At 39.0% G+C, this 20542-nt stretch overlaps 1 protein-coding gene across 1 annotated transcript in view; it reads right to left on the minus strand.

The window, feature by feature from the left end:
* Positions 1-20542, minus strand: part of fryl (furry homolog, like) — a 355547-nt gene that overhangs the window by 95960 nt on the left and 239045 nt on the right. The window contains 4 exon segments of the mRNA XM_039751183.1: positions 4001-4605; positions 4907-5001; positions 19867-20054; positions 20345-20466. Of these exon segments, the coding sequence (XP_039607117.1) occupies positions 4001-4605; positions 4907-5001; positions 19867-20054; positions 20345-20466 (1010 nt within the window).

Below are 20542 nucleotides of genomic sequence, written 5' to 3' on the forward strand. Positions count from 1 at the left end.
TGATTTATTACATCACCGATTTTTCAAATGTTAATTTTCTCCCTGTGCTTAAAATCATTAAAAAACTGGCCTGATTATGCGGCGTATGGTACGCCGCGGGTTGGCTAGTATCATTTAAATGAAATGGCTTTGTTTAATTTCATTGTCTCAGCAAATGTACAACATTTTGCATTCAACATTTGGCTGAGAATGGTTTGCCTGTGTAATCACTCACATAACAGAGATCTGTATATGTTTCAAATAGTCAACTGAAGGAACAAAATCAGATTCCCTTACTACAGAACTGAAATATTTGTATAGTTAGGTAAAGCAGGCAGGAAGCTATTTTCCATTTAGGTTGCAAAAATTACATAAAATTCAATGTATAAAACTAACATGAAGAAAAAAAAATATTTTGTAACCATTTATCAACCTTATGAACACACCTACTGAGAAAAGTTGAGGAATGATGAAGTTAGGGTTGCTACAAAAATGCAATAAAGAAAAAGTGGTTATTTAAAACAAAGAGAAATAATATTTTAGTGAAGAAATTAAGCCTGAGATATGAAAAGTCTAAGTAAAGAAAAAACCCACTGAATTACAATAATACCTAAAAACTGTGTTTTGGACTTTGCCATTATATTATATGTACAGAATATTACCTTGTTGTAGGTAAAAACAAACTTTTAATAAACCATTTGAGCAAAAGAGAATTTAACAGATTTAGGTTAAAGAATAGTATAAGGGATGACAAGGTGGCCCTCGGAGTGTGAATATATCCAACGTGAGTACTATCCCCTGTCCAGGGCTGGTTCCTTCCTTAAATCCAGTTAACCTGGCATGGAATCTGGAATCTCATAACCCTAAATTGGATTGTTTCTGAGAATGTTTGGTATGCATATTGTATCTTGTAGTTTCAACAGTCAGTTAATTAAGAGTAGTTTTGCTACATTTCTAAAGATGGGAAAATACAGTATTAAGTAAGACCCATTTAGACAAATTTAATTTGACAGCAGGAGGTGGGGTAAAGTAATATGTACAAAAAGACTAGTTTGACTTGGGTTTTTATTTTTATTTTTTTTTACAGAAGGCACAACAGTCTCCATAATTTTTACTGAGACCTGAATGCACAGTCCGAGAAAGTTACTAACATGAGCAATTTGAACAGAACTAAAATAGCTAAAGTCCTCCAGTAAAAATTACTGTATCTCACCGCTTGGTGTAAAACTAATCCCATCTGAATATGGCTTAAGTCATGCTAACTTTTATACTCAGCAGGAACCAAAAATCTATTTGCCATTGATCTTGAGTCTACAAAGTGCACTTTGGACACTTTACATATATTATGTGTGGTTTGGTTCGTGATGTACTTAACTAGAAAGAATACTGCTAAGACCAGCCAAGACAAGACCCATCTGTTCTCTCTAACTCAGAAACATAAGTTTGGGATCAGAATAATCTAAAATACTTGAACATCTTTTCTTTCCCACTTGTGTTTTTTTTCTTAGTAATAATTGCCTGAACCTTTATATTATAAGAAATCCATACTGCGTCTCTGTGGAACTACTCCTGGAACTCGCTGTTGTGATTAAATTTATAATCGCAACATCCACCTAAAACTTCTGAAAGACTATGCTGGATTTACAGGGCCTTGATTCCTGAGATATTTTCTTAACTACCTGGCAATAATCTGTGATCTTATGGTAAATTAAGGGATCAGTATATTGATGAGGGCTTCCTGTAATCAAACCTGGCTGTGTTCTGTCATTTGACCCTAATTATTGCTTTAAATGGGTTGATTTAACTACAGTGCAATTCTTTTTTTTTTTTTTTTACACATTGCCAAGTTAGATAACTTTGTTTATTAGTCAAATAAAATAAGCGTTATTCATTCACTTGGGGCACACTAATATCTGATTATGGTTAAAGACAAACACATTCACAGACAAATAACTGCAATAACAGACTAAATTAGAAAAACTGCAAATCTTTTTCACAGTAAACGTGAACACTCAACACTTTCAATTAACAATTTAAAAGGTGTTGGGAACATTGATCTCCTCCAGGGACTCTTGTTTGCTCTTAAGTATGAAAACATGATGTAAGGTATGGATAATAGGAATAGGTTTAACAGGGCATGCATGTGTGAGAATATGCTTAATATTGACCAGGAAGGATGTTTACTTGGGGATTACCAAATTTAAGAGCCTTCTATGTAATCTTTCTAGAGAAAGAACTTAAACGCTCTGCCACAGATTTTACCTTTCATTACAGCCAATTAAAAAGTCTTTATTTGCAAAACTGTATCAAGATTTATTTTCTGTTCTGGCTCATTGTGTCCAACTACAAAATATAATAAACATCAATAACCAACATCAGACACCAGAAAGAGGGAGGAATGTAATCCCAGAGATTTCGACTACAGGTTCCAGCTGCAATTACTGATCTCCTATGATTTTCATGAAAAACAGTCTCTAAAGTTTATTTAGAATGGTGTGAAAAACAAGAACCATCCAGTGAATGGCAATGCTGTGGACTAAACCTGTTTTGATGAGAGAATAGCTAGACTGGCTCAAGCTTACAGAAAGGCTAAAGAAACTAAAGATAACCACTTTGTACAACTGTGTTGAGTAGAATGCACAACATGGCAAACTCTGAAGCAGATGGACTACAACAGCAAAAGACCACATTTGATTTCACTCCCAACATCCAAGAACAGAAAGCTGAAGCTACAGTGGGCACAGGCTAAGCAAAACTGGACAGCTGAAGACTGCAAAAATGAATCCTGGTCTGATGAATCTTGATTTATGCTGATTTCTACACAGATGGTAATGCCAGCAGCATTAATCCATGATCCCAACCTGACTTATGTCAATGCCTGTTTGAGTATTGTTTCTGACTATATGCAACCTTTCACAGCCACAATTTACCCATCTTCTAATGGTTACTTTCATCACAATAATGCACCATGTCACAAAACAAAAGTCATCTCAAACTGGTTTCATGAACATGATAATGAGATCCCTTCTTCAGGGGCTTTCACAGTGACTGACTCTGAATCCAATAGAACACCTTTGGGATGTGGTAGAACAGGAGATTCAAAACATTAATGTACAGCTGACAACTCTGAAGAAATTGCAAGATGCAATGCAATCATGTCCACATGGACCAAAACCTTAAATCTTGTAGAATTAATTCCACAAAGAACTGAGGCTGTTGTGAGAGAAAAATACATACAAATAAAATATAAAAATATATTGTTTATATTGGTTATCTAAAAAATATAATTTTTCACTTTATACTGTAGAATTGATAGTTTTCAGAATGTCCTCTGCCTTTTTTGAACATGCTCTGTCTTTTTTTTTTTTTTTTTTGAGGTAAATGAATGATTTTCTCCCAAATAAAAATAAAAATAACAGCAACTAGAACGTTGACGGTCTAGTAAGTGAGGTCCTTAAGTAAAAATAGATGTGCATCTAATGAAAACAATTAGCACAGATGCTCCATTTTGATGTGACAAATCAATATTTAACTATTTAAATAACTGAAATGAAAAATAATTTCAGCATTTTCATGTTATATAAATATGCAAACAATGAACAACTTTAAAGTGCTTCTTCTTTTCTTCAATGCTATGAAAATAGACATATACTGTACACTGTATACAAAAAGAACTGTAAGATAATAAGGTTTGTTAAATTTTTAGACTACTAACAATTCAAGTATTAGAAACGACTTCAAAATAAAGTAACATTTCTAACAGTCTATTGTTACCTGATATAAAAAAAAAGCCTTGAACTGATCTAGGCAACTCTATTTCAGAATGCTGTCTCTTTTCCGAGGAGAAAGATTTTCATTAAATAATATCAACATACACTAAAGGCACATATGCACACTACGAAAACATAAAGCATTCATAATCACTACATCATTTAAACCATTCTCAAGAAGTAGTCACCATTTCCACTAAAAAAATAAAAAAAGACATACACATAAAACAAAAATTTGGAAGAAACCTTACCTGCTACTTGTGATGGGTCCACTAGAGTATGACGGGAAATTGTAATGAGCTTACTCAGGAGATGTATAGTCAATTCCTGTGTGGAAGTAGATGTAAAGCCCTTGAGGAATAACTGCTGAAGTCCTGGAAAGTTGTACCATTTCAACTTGCTTTGTACTTTTTCAATTTTTTCCCGACTCTCTGACTTGTCTAAGGGAAGCTGAATAAGTAACTTGTTTAAAAGCCGGAGGGCAAGGAGATACTCAAATTCATAGTCTGACTCCAGCAAGGAAGTGGCAATCCAAAAGATTGTAGCCATTAAGTTACTGGGGTCAATGGTCGGCTGCACATCATAGACCCCTCCCTCTCTTAGAGAGGATAAGCTTCTAGTCCTTGCTAGACTGTTATGGTTCATTCGACCATCTATAATGTCCAGTGTATTACTCCGTCTCCGGTCACCCTTATGTTCTCCCATTAGACTAGCCTTTAATGAGTTACTACGTGCATGACTGCAATGGTTGTGGAAGTGCCCACTACTCATTGGACTTGAACGCAGATTCAGTTGTCCAGTGCTTTTTCTGTTTGCAGCAAACTTTGTGCCAGACAAAGGGTCATGGTATGATGCTCTGTGGGAAAAAAAATACAGATGTGTCAATTCAAAAAGTGTGCATTATTTCCAGGCTTAAAAAAATGTAATTAAAATACTTAAAAATTTTAATCATTGTTAATATTTTTAATTAACTTTTTCAAAAATCTGAAAATGTGCACTACTCTACCATTGAGGTACTTTGAAAATATCCAAAGAAAAATTATATTCATATATTAATGTAATTTGGAAATTAGCTTTATACATGTTAATTCGCTTTATAATTATTAAAATAAATGTATCTTTTTACTGTATGAAAATAAATGTTAAAAAACACTTACTGTGAAAGTACTGAGAGGAAATCATAATTTTTAATTGTTTCTGCTAATGTATCTATGCCAGACTCCAGGGTAAGCAGCAGTTCAATAACAAAGCCCTTAAAATAAAACAAAAAAAATGTATAAGAGGAGACTTAAAGAAGATTAAAGGTCGCTACAAATATTTCAGAACTGCTGGGACTCCATAAGTCTTTTTGATCCAACATCATTATGAAAAAAAATGTAACTACACCTCCCCTGAACATCTTACTGAATGGTAGGGAAAGGTGCTATATAAATAAAATGTATTGTTATTATCTCTCTATTATAAAAAAAAATCCTGTGGAATGAATGACTAGTAGACGATACGCGATCTTCGCGTTAAGATCACGAAAGACAAATAAAAGAACCGCGAGACGAAAGACAATGGGGGAAAAAAAGCAGCACACACAGATACAGGTGTCTCAGTGCACATCATTCAATGCACAAAATGTAGATTTACACAATAACATACACTATGAGAATCTGTGGACCCGCAACAGTTAAAGCAATGTTATACGTCTGGCGAGGAATGTAACCATGCACGGGGCCGAAAATAATGGAGAAGTATTGTTTTTACAAAAGTTTTTAAAGTAAAAGTGAATTAAAATGCATATGTAAAAATTCCCAAGAAAATAACAATCTCTTTAAATTGTATATTGCCTGTCTAAGGTAATGTCATCCCTGATGGAGGATCGCAGGAATTGTGGGAAAGAGGGGTCCTTTCATCAGATTAGCGCTATTTCAGATGTGGAATGGCCAAATGGGAGAGGCAGCTTGATGAATGAGGACTCCGGGACTCTAAACAAATCCAAATCATATTATGTGATATCATCTAATGTGAAATTCTACTCCGTACTTCTAGAATTTTTATTTTTATACTGTATTGAGGATTTATTCTATTCTATGTATTGTACTGACCCCCTTCTTTTTGACATCCACTGCACGCCCAACCTACCTGGAAAGAGATCTCTCTTTGAAGTGCCTTTCCCAAGGTTTCTTCAATTTTTTCCCTAAAAGGGTTTTTTTGGGGAGTTTTTTCTGGTCTTCTTAGAGGGTCAAGGCTGGGGGGCTGTCAGGAGGCAGGGCCTGTTAAAGCCCATTGCGGCACTTCTTGTGTGATTTTTGGGCTATACAAAAAATAAATTGTATTGTATATCCGGTAAACCAAAGATGGAGGTGGGCAAGCGAAGGGAGCGGGGGCAGAGCCCCCAAGTAATTAAAATAATAATTAAGCGACAGCAGAAGCCAATGTCTCCATGCTCTTTACTATGCACTAAAACACAGGGTCCATTTCAGAACCACCGCTACCCTCACCTGAGACCCCATGATATGTGAATTCTCCTACTTGGTGCAGCTGCTTAATCCTAACCTGCAAAGAACAAGACTTAAGGTTTTGAGGAGCAGACTATATACAGGGTGAACCAAAAAGTAGTACCACATTTCAAACGTTTATTCTACAGAAATGCTACAAGATATACGACATAATAAAGTGTATACAAAATAGATTTTTTTCACTGTGTTTTAAAAATTATGTCTTCAAGGTGGTGGCCATCATTAGCGATACACTCTTTGAGAATTTCTGAATGCTCGCATGACTCGTTTGGCTATTTCAAGGGCAATAGCAGCGACTTAATGGAGAATGGCGTCCTTGAGGTCTTCAAGGTTTTGAGATCAGGGTGCATATATCTTCGACTTAAGATAGCCCCAGAAGAAGAAACTGCAGAGAGTGCGATCAGGCGAATGTGAAGGCCACCCGACATCACTGTGCAGGGAGATTAGCTTCCTGGTAAACATCTCCGAACCATATGAGCTGTTGTTCCATCCTGTTAAAGTCAGGTATCCACCACATCAATTTCTTCCAGTTGGGGCCCCAAAAAGTTCTCTAGCATTTCAATGCAATGTTCTGAAATGATGGTGACTGTTATTCCCCACTCTTCAAAAAAGTAAAGGCCTACAATGCCAAATTATGCAACAGTGCATAAAACTTTAACATGCTCACTTTGCAGTGGTCTCCGATGAAGTTCACAAGGGTTGTTTCAGTCTAACAGCAAAAATTTTACTTATTTAAGCAGCCATTCCAATTGAAATGTGCTTCATTACTGCACATGACGATGGCATCTCGATGAACAGTTTGCAGAATGTTCGTGCATAACTTTCTGTGGCTTTCCCAGTCTCTCTCAGTGAGTTCCTGCACTGCCATCTTTTTGTATGGCTGAAAATTAAGGTCCTCATATGCAAAATCCTCCTCAAAGACGTGTTGGAAATGTCTAAGGCAAAAGCTTTTTGCGCGCTGAAAGTCTAGGAGACTGCAAAATTGATGCCCGTACAGCTAGGATGTTTTCAGGTGTTCATACAGTCGTATAGGACGGCCTGCAAATTTTCTGTTCAATTTTGTACCTATCTGTCTAAATATAGCCACCCACTGAAGAACTGTTTTCCGATCTGGGATGTCACCATTAGGAGGAATGCTGAAGTGCATTCGGAAGGCACATTGCATAGTGATGATGGATTCGTTGTTTTTGAAGAAAGCTTTGACAGTGAAAGCACGATGCTCGCCGGACCAAGGTATGCTGCTGAGTGAAAACTGCAAAGGATCGCCCATCAAAGGATCTCCACCCCAACCCACTTGGCTGCCTCTACCTCGAGCAATGACCTTGAGAAATGTGGTACTTCATTTTGGCTCACCCTGTAGTATAAACCAAGATGTAAAGTGGCTAATTTTCATCCTGACCATTATCACACTTGCTGCAAATGAGTCAAGTGTACACCAAAAAGCAGCATAATCTGCAAGTGGAGATGCAACCCTTAGGTCCTCCTACTGCACACTCTACAAACCTCAGCTGCTAAACAACTGACTCTTTTGAAGGACACCAACACCCACTGTAAACCGACTCAGCACCAAGTCTGTAATTATGACCCTTGCTCTATAATAGAGAACAATTCATTAGTGAGCACAGAAACCCAGACCCTTGAAGATTACAACGGGCATATAATCATAAGCTGTTAAATTTCAGGGAAGAAATTTAAGGGTCCAGATGAACCGTAAGACTTAACAACTGCAGCTGCTGCACTTTGTTGCATTTCAGGGGATGACAAATTATATGAATCTGTGACATCTTCTCGGCACAATTTCAAAACTAAAAAGTACTACAAGTTTGCAACATTCTCATAGTCAATAATATGCTGCCTGACAGTTCAAGTGCCTGTGTAAAGGCTTTTCAGGTTCAACTGTAACCTCACATGTCTTTGCTTTTTTCAATTTTGAAACATGAGACAGACAAGCATCTCATCTGTGAGCATGGTCTAAAACATTGAGTTAAAGAGAGTGGAATTGAGGGTAGGAACTTTGAATGTTGGCAGTATGACTGGTAAGGGGAGAGAGTTAGCCGATATGATGGAGAGAAGGAAGGTTTATATATTGTGTGTGTGCAAGAAACTAAATGGAAGGGGAGTAAGGCCAGGTGGATCGGAGGTGGATTTAAATTGTTCTATCATGGTGTGGATAGGAGGAGAAATGTAATAGGGGTTATTCTGAAGGAATAGTATCTCAAGAGTGTTCTGGAGGTGAAAAAAATGTCAGACAGGTAATTATTATGATGCTGGAAATTGGAGGTGTGATGGTGGATGCTGTTAGTGCATATGCCTTGCAAGTTGGGTGTGCAATGGATGAGAAAGAAGATTTTTGGAGTGAGTTGGATGAAGTGATGAACAGTGTACCCAAGGGACAGAAAGTGTTGATTGGAGTGGATTTCAATGGACATGCTGGTGAAAGGAACAGAGGAGATGAGGAGGTGATGGGTAGGTATGGTGTCAAGGAGAGGAATGAAGAAGGTCAGAAGACAGTGGATTTAGCCAAAAGGATGGACATGGCTGTGGTGAATACATATTTTAAGAAGAGGGAGGAACATAGAGTGACCTACAAGAGTGGAGGAAGATGCACACAGATAGATTACATCCTATGCAGAAGAGTCAATCTGAAGCAGATTGAAGAGTGCAAAGTAGTAGCAGGGGAAAGTGCAGTTAAGCAGCATAGGATGGTGATCTGTAGGATGATGCTGGACATCAAGAAGAGGAAGAGAGTGAGCGCAGAGCCAAGGATCAAATGGTGAAAGTTGAAAAAGGAAGACTGCAAGGTTGAGTTTAGGGAGAAGGTGAGACAGGCACTGGGTGGTAGTGAAGAGTTACCAAACAGCTGGGCAACTGCAGCAGATGTAGTAAAGGTGACAGCAAGAAGGGTGCTTGGTGTGACATCTGGACAGAGGAAGGAGGAAAAGGAAACCTGGTGGTGGAATGGGGAAGTACAGGGCATTATACAGAGGAAGAGGATGGCAAAGAAGAAGTGAGATAGTCAGAGAGATGCAGAAAGTAGACAATAGTACAAGAAGATAAGATGCAAGGTAAAGAAAGAGGTGACGAAGGCTAAAGAAAAAGCATATGATGAGTTGTATGAGAGGTTGGACACTAAGGAGGGAAAAAAGGACCTGTACCGACTGGCTAGACAGAGGGACCGAGCTGGGAAAGATGTGCAGCAGGTCAGGGTAATAAAGGATAAAGATGGAAATGTACTCACAAGCGAGGAGAGTGTTGAGTAGATGGAAAGAGTACTTTGAGAGGCTTATGAATGAAGAGACCAAAAGAGAGAAGAGGTTGGATGATGTGGAGATAGTGATTCAGGTATTACAACGGATTAGCAAGGAGAACGTAAGGACAGCTATGAAGAGGATGAAGAATGGAAAAGCGGTTGGTCCAGATAACATACCTGTAGAAGCATGGAGGTGTTTAGGAGAGATGGCAGTGGATTTATTTAACCAGATTGTTTAATTGAATCTTAAAAAGTGAGAGGATGCCTGAGGAGTAGACATAAAGTGTACTGGTGCCGATATTTAAGAATAAGGGGGATGTGCAGGACTGTAGTAACTACAAGGGGATTAAACTGATGAGCCACAGCATGAAGTTATGGGAAAGAGTAGTGGAAGTTAAGTTAAGAAGTGAGGTGATGATTAATGAGCAGCAGTATGGTTTCATGCCAAGAAAAAGCACCACAGATGCAATGTTTGCTCTGAGGGTGTTGGAGAAGTATAGAGAAGACCAGAAGGAGTTGAATTGTGTCTTTGTGGACCTGGAGAAAGCATATGACAGGGTGCCTCGAGAGGAGTTGTGGTATTGTATGAGGACGTCTGGAGTGGCAGAGAAGTATGTAAGAGTTGTACAGGATATGTACGAGGGAAGTATGACTGTGGTGTAGTCTGTGGTAGGAGTGACGGGTGCATTCAAGGTGGAAGTGGGATTACATCGGGGATCGGCTCTGAGCCCTTTTTTATTTGCAATGGTAATGGACAGGTTGACAGACGAGATTAGACAGGAGTTCCCGTGGACTATGATGTTTGCTGATGACACTGTGATCTGTAGCGGTAGTAGGGAGCAGGTTGAGGAGACCCTGGAGAGGTGAACATATGCTCTAGAGAGGACAGGAATTAAAGTCAGTAGGAACAAGACAGAATACATGTGTGTAAATGAGAGGGAGAACAGTGGAATGGTGAGGATACAAGGAGTAGATTTGGCAAAGGTGGATGAGTTTAAATACTTCAGATCAACAGTACAGAGTAATGGGGACTGTGGAAGAGAGGTGAAAAAGAGAGTGCAGGCAGGGTGGAATGGGTGGAGAAGAGTGTCATGAGTGATTTGTGACAGATGGATATCAGCAAGAGTGAAAGGTAAGGTCTACAGGACAGTAGGGAGACCAGCTATGTTATATGGGTTGGAGACGGTGGCACTGACCAGAAAGCAGGAGACAGAGCTGCCAGTGGCAGAGTTAAAGATGCTAAGATTTGCATTGGTTGTGACAAGGATGGACAGGATTAGAAATGAGTACATTAGAGGGTCAGCTCAGGTTGGAGAGGCGAGATTGCGTTGGATTGGACATGTGCAGAGGATAGATGCTGAGTATATTGGGAGAAGGATGCTAAGAATAGGGCTGCCAGGCAAGAGAAAAAGTGGAAGGCATAAGAGGTTTATGAATGTGGTGAGAGAGGACATGCAGGTGATGGATGTAACAGAACAAGATGCAGAGGACAGAAAGATATGGAAGAAGATGATCTGCTGTGGCAACCCCTAATGGGAGCAGCCGAAAGAAGCAGAAGACGACATTATAGAGTACTTTTTACTAATGAGTGGAAAAGAAACCAAATTACAGATTAAAACGTAACGATTCCATGATATAACACAACAATAAGCAAGCAAGTCCAAGGGATCGATATTTTATAGAGTATATTTATGCACTTTGAAACCAAGTGTTACCCTTCTCATTATGCTTTAAAATTAAGAATCTGTGTTTTTTTTCGAATACTGTATTTTCTGAGTTAGGAGGCAAGAAAAGGCAACAATCAATTAAATTATAGTATCTCACAAAAGTGAGTACACCCCTCACATTTTTGTAAATATTTTATTATACCTTTTCATGGGACAACACTGAAGATATGACACTTTGATACAATGTACAGTATTTAGTGTACAGCTTGTATAACCGTAAATTTGCTGTCCCCTCAAAATAACTCAACACATAGCCATTAATGTCTAAACCGCTGGCAACAAAATTGAGTACACCCCTAAGTGAAAAATGTCCAAATTGTGCCATTTCTTGAAACTGCATTAACCCAAAACCCGACAGTATAGTAAAATAAATACATAAATAACTATAATAGTACAGTAGATACCATGGTCTTTAACTGTTAGTTAAAAATGCCTTTTCACTCAAGTCCTAAAAGTAGATAAAGTGAAAACCAGTTAAACAAATGAGACAAAAATATTATACTTAGTCATTTATTTATTAAGGAAAATGATAGAATATTACACATTTGTGAGTGGCAAAAGTATGTGAACCTCTAGGATTAGCAGTTAGTTTAAAGGTGAAATTAGAGTCAGGTGTTTTCAATCAATGGGATGACAATCAGGTGTGAGTGGGCACCCTGTGTTATTTAAAGAACAGGGATCTATCAAAGTCTGCTCTTTACAACACATGTTTGTGGAAGTGTATCATGGCACGAACAAAGAAGATTTCTGAGGACCTCAGAAAAAGAGTTGTTGATGCTCATCAGGCTGGAAAAGGTTACAAAACCATCTCTAATAAGTTTGGACTCCACCAATCCAAAGTCAGACAGATTGTGTAAAAATGGAGGAAATTCAAGACCATTGTTACCCTCTCCAGCAGTGGTCGACCAACAAAGATCACTCTAAGAGCAAGGCGTGTAATAGTTGGCGAGGTCACAAAGGACCCCAGGGTAACTTCTAAGCAACTGAAGGCCCCTCTCACATTGGCTAATGTTCATGTTCATGAGTCCACCATCAGGAGAACACTGAACAACAATAGTGTGCATGGCAGGGTTGCAAGGAGAAAGCCACTGCTCTCCAAAAAAAACATTGCTGCTCATCTGCAGTTTGCTAAAGATCACGTGGACAAACCAGATGGCTATTGGAAGAATGTTTTGTGGACGGATGAGACCAAAATAGAACTTATTGGTTTAAATGAAAAACGTTGTTTGGAGAAAGGAAAACACTGCATTCCAGCATAAGAACCTTATCCCATCTGTGAAACATGGTGGTGGTAGTATCATGGTTTGGGCCTGTTTTGCTGCATCTGGGCCAGGACGGCTTGCCTTCATTGATGGAACAATGAATTATATCAGAGAATTCTAAAGGAAAATGTCAGGACATCTGTCCATGAACTGAATCTCAAGAGAAGGTGGGTCATGCAGCAAGACAACGATCCTAAGCACACAAGTCGTTCTTCCAAAGAGTGGTTAAAGAAGAATAAAGTTAATATTTTGGAATGGCCAAGTTCTGACCTTAATCCAATCGAAATGTTGTGGAAGGACCTGAAGCAAGCAGTTATTGTGAGGAAACCCACCAACATCCCAGAGCTGAAGCTGTTCTGTATTACGGAGTAATGGGCTAAAATTCCTCCAAGCCGGCATGCAGGAATGGTCAGGAGTTACCAGAAACATTTAATTGCAGTTATTGCATACTTTTGCCACTCACAAATATGTAATATTCGATCGTTTTCTTTAATAAATAAATGACCAAGTATAATATTTTTGTCTCATTTGTTTAACTGGTTTCTCTTTATCTACTTTTAGGACTTGAGTGAAAATCTGATGATGTTTTAGGTCATATTTATGCAGAAATACAGAAACTTCTAAAGGGTTTTACAAACTTTCAAGCACAACTGTAAGATATCAAAGTAAATTATGGTGTGATTAAAAACTTAAAAACTAAATGTTGCCATACTGTTAACAGCATTTAAATTTACTTATTTATCTGTTACCTTCATCCAAGGCAACTTACAACATTTGAGATACAATTGGTTGAAATTTTTTTTTGTTTTTCTAGTTGGAGCAAAGGCAGAGGAAATTACTTAATCATGGTCACACAGTGTCCAGTAGCAGGATTTTAACCCACAACCTCAGGGTTAGAAGTCCAAAGCCTTGACCACTATGCCAAACTGCCTGCAGTATATTACAAAAACAGGATGCGTTGCAGAAGGATGGGCTAGGTGGAGTTAGGCTTTAAACACGACTTGTTTAAGATTTAGATATTTGGTGCAACTTCTTTATAAAACAACTATAGCAATATTTTATGAAATTATACATTATTTTCAACAAGTACCAAAGGAATATAATTATCAAGAGCAGTATTTACATACTATGACGAGCATGTCACAAGACAATCCACAGACTAATTTGAATAAATTCATCCAAATCAATTTACATTTGGGCAGAAAATTTATAGCACTATAGATCATAAAATACAATATTGTGGGTTCACCACCTGCAAGATGAAGGGTGAGTACTGGCTAGATATACTGTAGTTGGTGTCACTTCCACACATAGTAGGGGTTCTGGAATCAAACTCCTTGATTGGGGGGGTCGGTCTCTCCTACACTGCAGTTCCTAAGTATGAAAGACCTTAGGTAGGTGTGGGGATGCTCACAAGCCTCTGGCTGAGAACTGTGCAAATGGAGTTTTCTCCAGTGGATGAGAAGGTTGCCTCAATGCGTCTATGGAGGAAACCTCTTTACTGTAGTTTGTGCATAAGCACCAAAATGTGTTTGAAGATTGGCTAAGTGTTTGAAAGTGTACTACCCATTGACTCAATAGTCTAATTGGATGATTTCAATGCTCATGTTGGGAATAACGGAGATACATAGAGGTGTGTGATTGGGATGAACGGCCTGACAGATCTGAACCAGAAGGGTGAGTTGTTACTGGATTTCTGTACTAGTCATGGGTTGTCTACAAAAAAGACCATATTTTGAGGCTCATAAGGTACCAGAGCACTTTGGCCCGAAGGTCGTAGTTATTTCATCTGACCTGAGGCAATATAATTTAGATACTTCGGTGAAGAGAGGGGCAGAGCTATCAAACTATCACCACTTGGTAGTGGGATGGATCTGAAGTAAGGGATATAGGCAAAATAGACCAGGGAAGCCTACAGCAGTTAGGTTTTCCTGTGTGGCTGAGGGTTCCATTTGTGATGAGTTTAACTCCTATCTGCATTATGAGGCTGGAGAAATTGAGTCCAAATGGACCCTGTTCAAGCCCTCAATTGTGGAAGCGGCTGCTAAAAGCTGTGGTCTTAATGTGGTTGGGGTATCTCATTGCAGCAACCCTAGGATCCAATCGTGGACACCAGCAGTAAGGAAAGCTGTCAGACTGAAAAAGGTGACCTTAAGAGAAATGCAGTGTTTGGGAGCTCCCGATTCTAACCAGAGGTGCTGACAGGGTACAAAGACTGCTCCTAAAGTGATAATGGAAGCATGGGAGAAGTTTGGGGAGGCCATGAAAAAAAACAATTGAATGGCTACAAAGTTGTTCTGGAAAATTATTTGACACCTCAGGAGGGGGAGGCTTGACCTTGCCCAAACTGTGTTAAAAAATGATGTAGTGGTGCTGACCTCTTCTGGGGAAATTATTGAGTGGTAGAAGGAACATTTTGAGGTACTGCTTAACCAATCCACACACCCTCCTACTAGTTGGCAATGTTGGACATGTCCAATGGTGGTGGTGTGTGTGTGTGTGTGTGGGGGTCCTATCACTGTTGCTGAAGCCACTATGATGGACTGAGGACTCTGTGGTGGAAAGGATGCTGGGGTGGATGAAATAACTGATGTTGAAAGCACTAGACATTATTGGGATAGTGTGGCTAATGAGTTTATTCCATGTAGCATGGATGGCAATTAAAGCTCCCTTGGCATGGTAGAATAGTATGGTGGTCCCCATTTATTTTAACCTTGCTATTTTTAAGAAGACTTGTTTTTAACCTCCACGTTTTCACTTGCTTTTATTGGATTATTAGCAAAATACCTGCGCTTCACAGTGGAGAAATAGTGTGTTAAAGAACTTGTGAAAAAGAAAAGGAAACATTTTAAAAATAACATAACCTGATTGTGAATGTAATTGTTTTGTGACTGTTATGAGTGTTGCTGTCATCACGGATTTGATTATCATTATTTCTTTCAATCAGTTTCGTATTTGGAGGACGTGTTGTTTTGAAGTTACATTCCGTGTTTGTCAACCGTTGTAAAGATAACAGGTTTCATTCATCAAAGTCTTCACTACCCAAATCGCTACTCGTGAATGTAAGATGTTTAACAGGCATTCCCAGTATTAACTTGTGGATTTTCCTGCGAATATTTAGCGGCAGCGTGTCTATGAACTTGTGGAATCTCTTGTGAGTATTTAGCGACAGCGTCTTGTAACGATTGTCACAAAATTTTTTATTGTGCGCCTTTAACGGTTTCTGCCGCGTGCTTCCTTTTAGAGATTATATCCCAGTAATTAACCATCTGTGGGATATCTGTTTAAGAAGAATTGGTGGCAAACTACGCCTCTGGGTCCTTGCTAAACATACCATGGTGTGATGTAAGGGGAACTGACTGTAAAAAGGCAAGGAGGCACGTATTTTGAATGAAAAGGGAGAAGACAACGAAGGTGCAGAAAAGTGAGAAGGAAAACTGTTTAAATAAAGAGCTAGGAAGATGAATGGAAAGAAGCTGCCAGCGGTAAAGCAAGGAAGACTCCGTAATAAGGACGGTTGGGTGCACGTAGAAGGTGTAACAATAAGATTGTTAAGCCTTATGATAATGTTCCCGCACGGAGGGTTTAGAGAGATGCACTGGGAGAAGTATAGAATAGGGAAGCCCGTGTGACTGTTCTGCTGTTCTCCTTCGACAGTTCTGTGGCTCTGCATATTTGTATGCACCTTTCTAAAGTCAGTTTGTCTTCTCTCAGTAATCTTTGTTGCAAACTTGCATCACTGGTTCCGCACACAATTCGGTCACGTATAAGGGAACTTTTAATCTCCCCGAAATTGCATGTACCTGCTAACACTCTCAGATCTGTGACGTAGTTGTCTATATTTTCTCCCCTTGCCTGATTACTTGAAAAAAATCTAAACCTCTCTACAGTTTTGTCTATTTTCGGGTTGTAATGTTCATTAAATTTACGTATCATCAAGCTCATGGTTAACTCATCAGGTCTTACATCACCGGTCAGCGTCTGGCACAATTCTCTGCTGCTCACTCCAATAAGATAACGGAATAATCTGACCTTAGTGTTTTCCTCTGCCTCCGACATTGCAAGTTCTGTGTATAATCTGAACTCGTCCTTCCATGTTCTCCATGACTTCTCCAGGTCTTTATTATCGTGGCTTTATACCCTGCGTCTTCTCATTAAACTTGTATCTCGCGAATATCTCGTGCGATCTAGCGATGTCCATGGCTTTATTTAATTTCAGCTCAGACCCGGCACTTAAAAGTTTCTCTCGCACTTTCGCTGAGTTTGTGCCAAACATTATTCTATCCCTGAACATCTCGTCTTCGTTTGCATAAGCACAGCCCTTCACCAGTAATTTTATCTCCGTTAGAAAGTGATCAAAAGTCTCGTTTATACCCTGCGTCCTCTCAGTAAACTTGTATCTCGCGAATATCGTAGCGTGCCTATGAACTTAATTTAAACTTAAGGTTTACACCGTGCTTTGTTTCCGCAGTAGCTGCACTTATGAATATGCTTATATGTGTCACTTGCTTCATATTCTTTTGCTGCCTTCTCAATTGTGTAATGCGTTTTTTGAACAGATTTAATTCATCAAAGTGATCACTACCCAAATCGGTACTTGTGAATCTAAGATGTTTAATAGCCATTCCCGGTATTAAGTTTTGGATTTTCCTGTGAATATTTAGCGGCAGCGTGTCTATGAACGCAATTTAAACTTAAGCTTTACACCTTGCTTTCCTTTTGATAAGTGTACAAAGGCTTGTTCAGCATCGGAGGGTTTCCGCAGTAGCTGCACTTATGAATATGCTAAGCAGAGTCCTTCACCCGCAAATATTTACCTTATATGGGCAGGCACTCAATTACGTGGGAGGCGTGATGATGCGGGACGCAACTCCACCTCACATGGCGACCGAGCTGCAGGCTATGGCCGTATATATGGATGAAATTAGGTTCCAGTTATAACTGTTACACGTAGAATTTCTAAATGAAACCTGCCTAACTTTTGTAAGTAAGCTGTAAGGAATAAGCCTGCCAAATTCAGCCTTCCACCTACACGGGAAGTTGGAGAATTAGTGATGAGTCAGTCAGTGAGTTAGTGAGTGAGTGAGTGAGTGAGTGAGTGAGTGAGTGAGTGAGTGAGTCAGGGCTTTGCCTTTTATTAGTATAGATTTATTTATTGAACTTTTGAAGCACTGTACTTATTTTGAACACTTTGTTTTTGTTGTTGTTTTAAATAATAGCACTTTTGCACTTCGTACCATCCCCTTACTGTCTAGTTCATCGGTAACATTACCGATGATGTAAGGTTCAAAGGCTCCCAAACAGCAGATGGGAGCATGGAGCAGAACCCGCATCATCACAGTCCCCCCCCCGCCCGTATTGTGGGAGGTACTGCAGGACTATTGGGTAAAAAACAGCTCTTCCATGCTGTTTGTTCTCTCCATGAATGAAGTTAGAGCTTAAGCCAAGTAGGCTATATGCACACGATAGTGGTGACATAATTCTGGTGAAATCTCAGCCAACTCACTCACTTCTTTTGTCCATATTGTAGTTGTAATTTTTGTTCTGTGGAGAGAATGTCCAAGAAAAACAAGTTTAAGTTTCAGCATACAGATAGTTCCATAACTGGACATTGCTGTACACCTTTATGTTGAGCTTCCAGCAATTACAACAAGGTACTTAGTTTTCCTACTTTTCCCTCCTATGTGGAAACGATCTAAACGGGTTGTCAATATCCAGAGAGTGCTTTACAGTTAATGTCCAAATCTGAGTTTGTTGCCACTGTTTTGAAAAAGAGGATTTTCACAAGCCAGGGTTTCAGACAGAGTGGCAGCTGTTGAAGAAGCGAGCAGTTCCTGTGTTGTGCTGTTTGAGTGGAACGATTTCTCCATCCACTTTTCATGACACACTAGGTGAGGAGGAGGATAAAATCCTTGAGGACCACGACTACGCTTCAGCTCCGGATCCAGCAGCTGTTGACCTAGAGCTTTATGAATACAACTCTCAGAGAGGAGGATCCTCCAGCTGAGGAAACACATTGAGACCTTTTTGGAATGTAGCAGCAGTTTTGAATTCACAATTCTGCTGGCTCATATACATACCTTTGCTTTTTTTTACAAGGTAAGATGTCCAGCAGACCCATGTTGTTATGTATTTTTACATACATATTCATCTGTACCTGAATAAAGCTGAATGACTAATTATTGAAATTCTGTTTTTTTAAAGAAGTTTATTGTAATCACATATTTGTTTCATGCAAGTTCATTTTAATATGTTGGGATCTTACTTTCATAATTGTGGATGTCTCTGGAAACATATAGTTTGAAGCCCTTCTCCTTTGTGGTTCTTGACGTTTGGCATAATGTTTGAATAATGCGACTTACAACATTTACCATAAATTTGGGCACATCTTGAAGTGATCAGGTGAAAAATTCCATAGTTAGTCTGTTTTAATATCAGCACTGGAAGTGAAGCAACTGACTGATGTGGAATCCGGAGAAAACTAGGCATATTGCCTATTTGTTTATTGTGGATGTTGGACTTTGTCAAAGCTTTTTCTTGTCAACACTACTGATTTGTGATTTTCATGGACAGGTTCTCAATTCATCCAGAAATCTGAGGTCATGGCCCCCTCTCTCTCCAGGAGATGGGGGAACAATTACCCTTGGTGGAGGAATTCAAATATTTTGGGATCTTGTTCACAAGTAACAGAAAAAATGGAACAGAAGATCAACAATTTGGCTGGAGCATCAGAAAAGCAACCTACAGTACATCCCTGTCCTCACCTACGGCCATGAACTGTGGATAATAACCGAAAAAATGAAATAGTGACTATAAGGAGAAAAATGAGGTTTCCTTACAGGGAAGCTGTGCAGACACTTCGTGATAGGGTGACAAGCTCAACGATCCAGGAATGTCTCAAGGTAGAGTCACTGCTTCTGTGGTTTGAAAAAAGACCGTTGAGGTGGTTTGGACATGTTTAGGAATGCCCCCTGGGAAGCTCTCCCAGAGCTGCTCCATACACACCCCACTGGGCAGAGACTCTGTGAAAGACCAAGGACATGCTGGAGGTATTATATCTCAACTAGCTTGGGAACACCTGGGAATTCTCCAGAAAGAGCAAGTATCTGTAGCTGGGGGATAGGGAACTTTGGGTTGACCTGGTTGGACTGTTTCCACTGCATCCCACACAAGGAAAAGCGGATTAAAACATGAGATGAGAGTACCAAATATACAATTAGTTTTTGCTTTAGGGCTATGTAAAATCTACAATATTAGGTAAGTACTGCTCTGGATTTATTTTTTCCCATCACATCTTACTTATGACCATAATATATAAGATTATTTGTTTACCTTGAAACATTTAAAAAATTTAGTGATAAAAATTCTTACCTGAGCATCTTCACCTGGATCTCCGACTGTCTCCACTAACCTTGACAAAACATCAGAAAGTGTGTTTGCTGTGAGAGGCTGCTTTAGAGCTCTAAATATCTGGAATGAGCGACCAGCATAATGCCGAGAGGAACAAGAAAGTGCAGTCTGCAGGGCCACTTCACTCAGAAGCTGTTCTAGTTGAAAGCCTTTGTTAAAATAAATAAAAATAATTACATTACCTCACAGTTCCCGTGATTAAATAACAATAAACATGGCTAAGCTACACTATAAAATGAACAGAGTTCCTTAGTCACAGGTGTTTTTTTTTTTTGTTTTCTTTTTACATTCTCCCATACATTGCATTTTCAATGCTAATTAATAGAAATGTCCATTTTAAAGTGACCCTAATTATACCTGCAGTTTAATAACAATGAATATACAAACAGACATTCAAACAAATGTTTTTTTAACCCACTTTTTATGTGTAATATAATACCTGTATGAGACGGTTTGAATGCAGCCACAACATGTTTGAGAAACACAGTCAATTGTTCAGCACTCTTAATACTTGGGTTTTTTGGGGAAACATCCTCATGGTTCCATAAAGGACCTCGCTTTCTGCACACAAATAAAGAAGACATATTAAAAAGGATACATTTTTGTTGATATACATTATTTTGCTGTAACTACTCAA

This window comes from Polypterus senegalus, chromosome 4 (assembly GCF_016835505.1).
Source record: "Polypterus senegalus isolate Bchr_013 chromosome 4, ASM1683550v1, whole genome shotgun sequence".
Lineage (NCBI taxonomy): Eukaryota > Metazoa > Chordata > Cladistia > Polypteriformes > Polypteridae > Polypterus > Polypterus senegalus.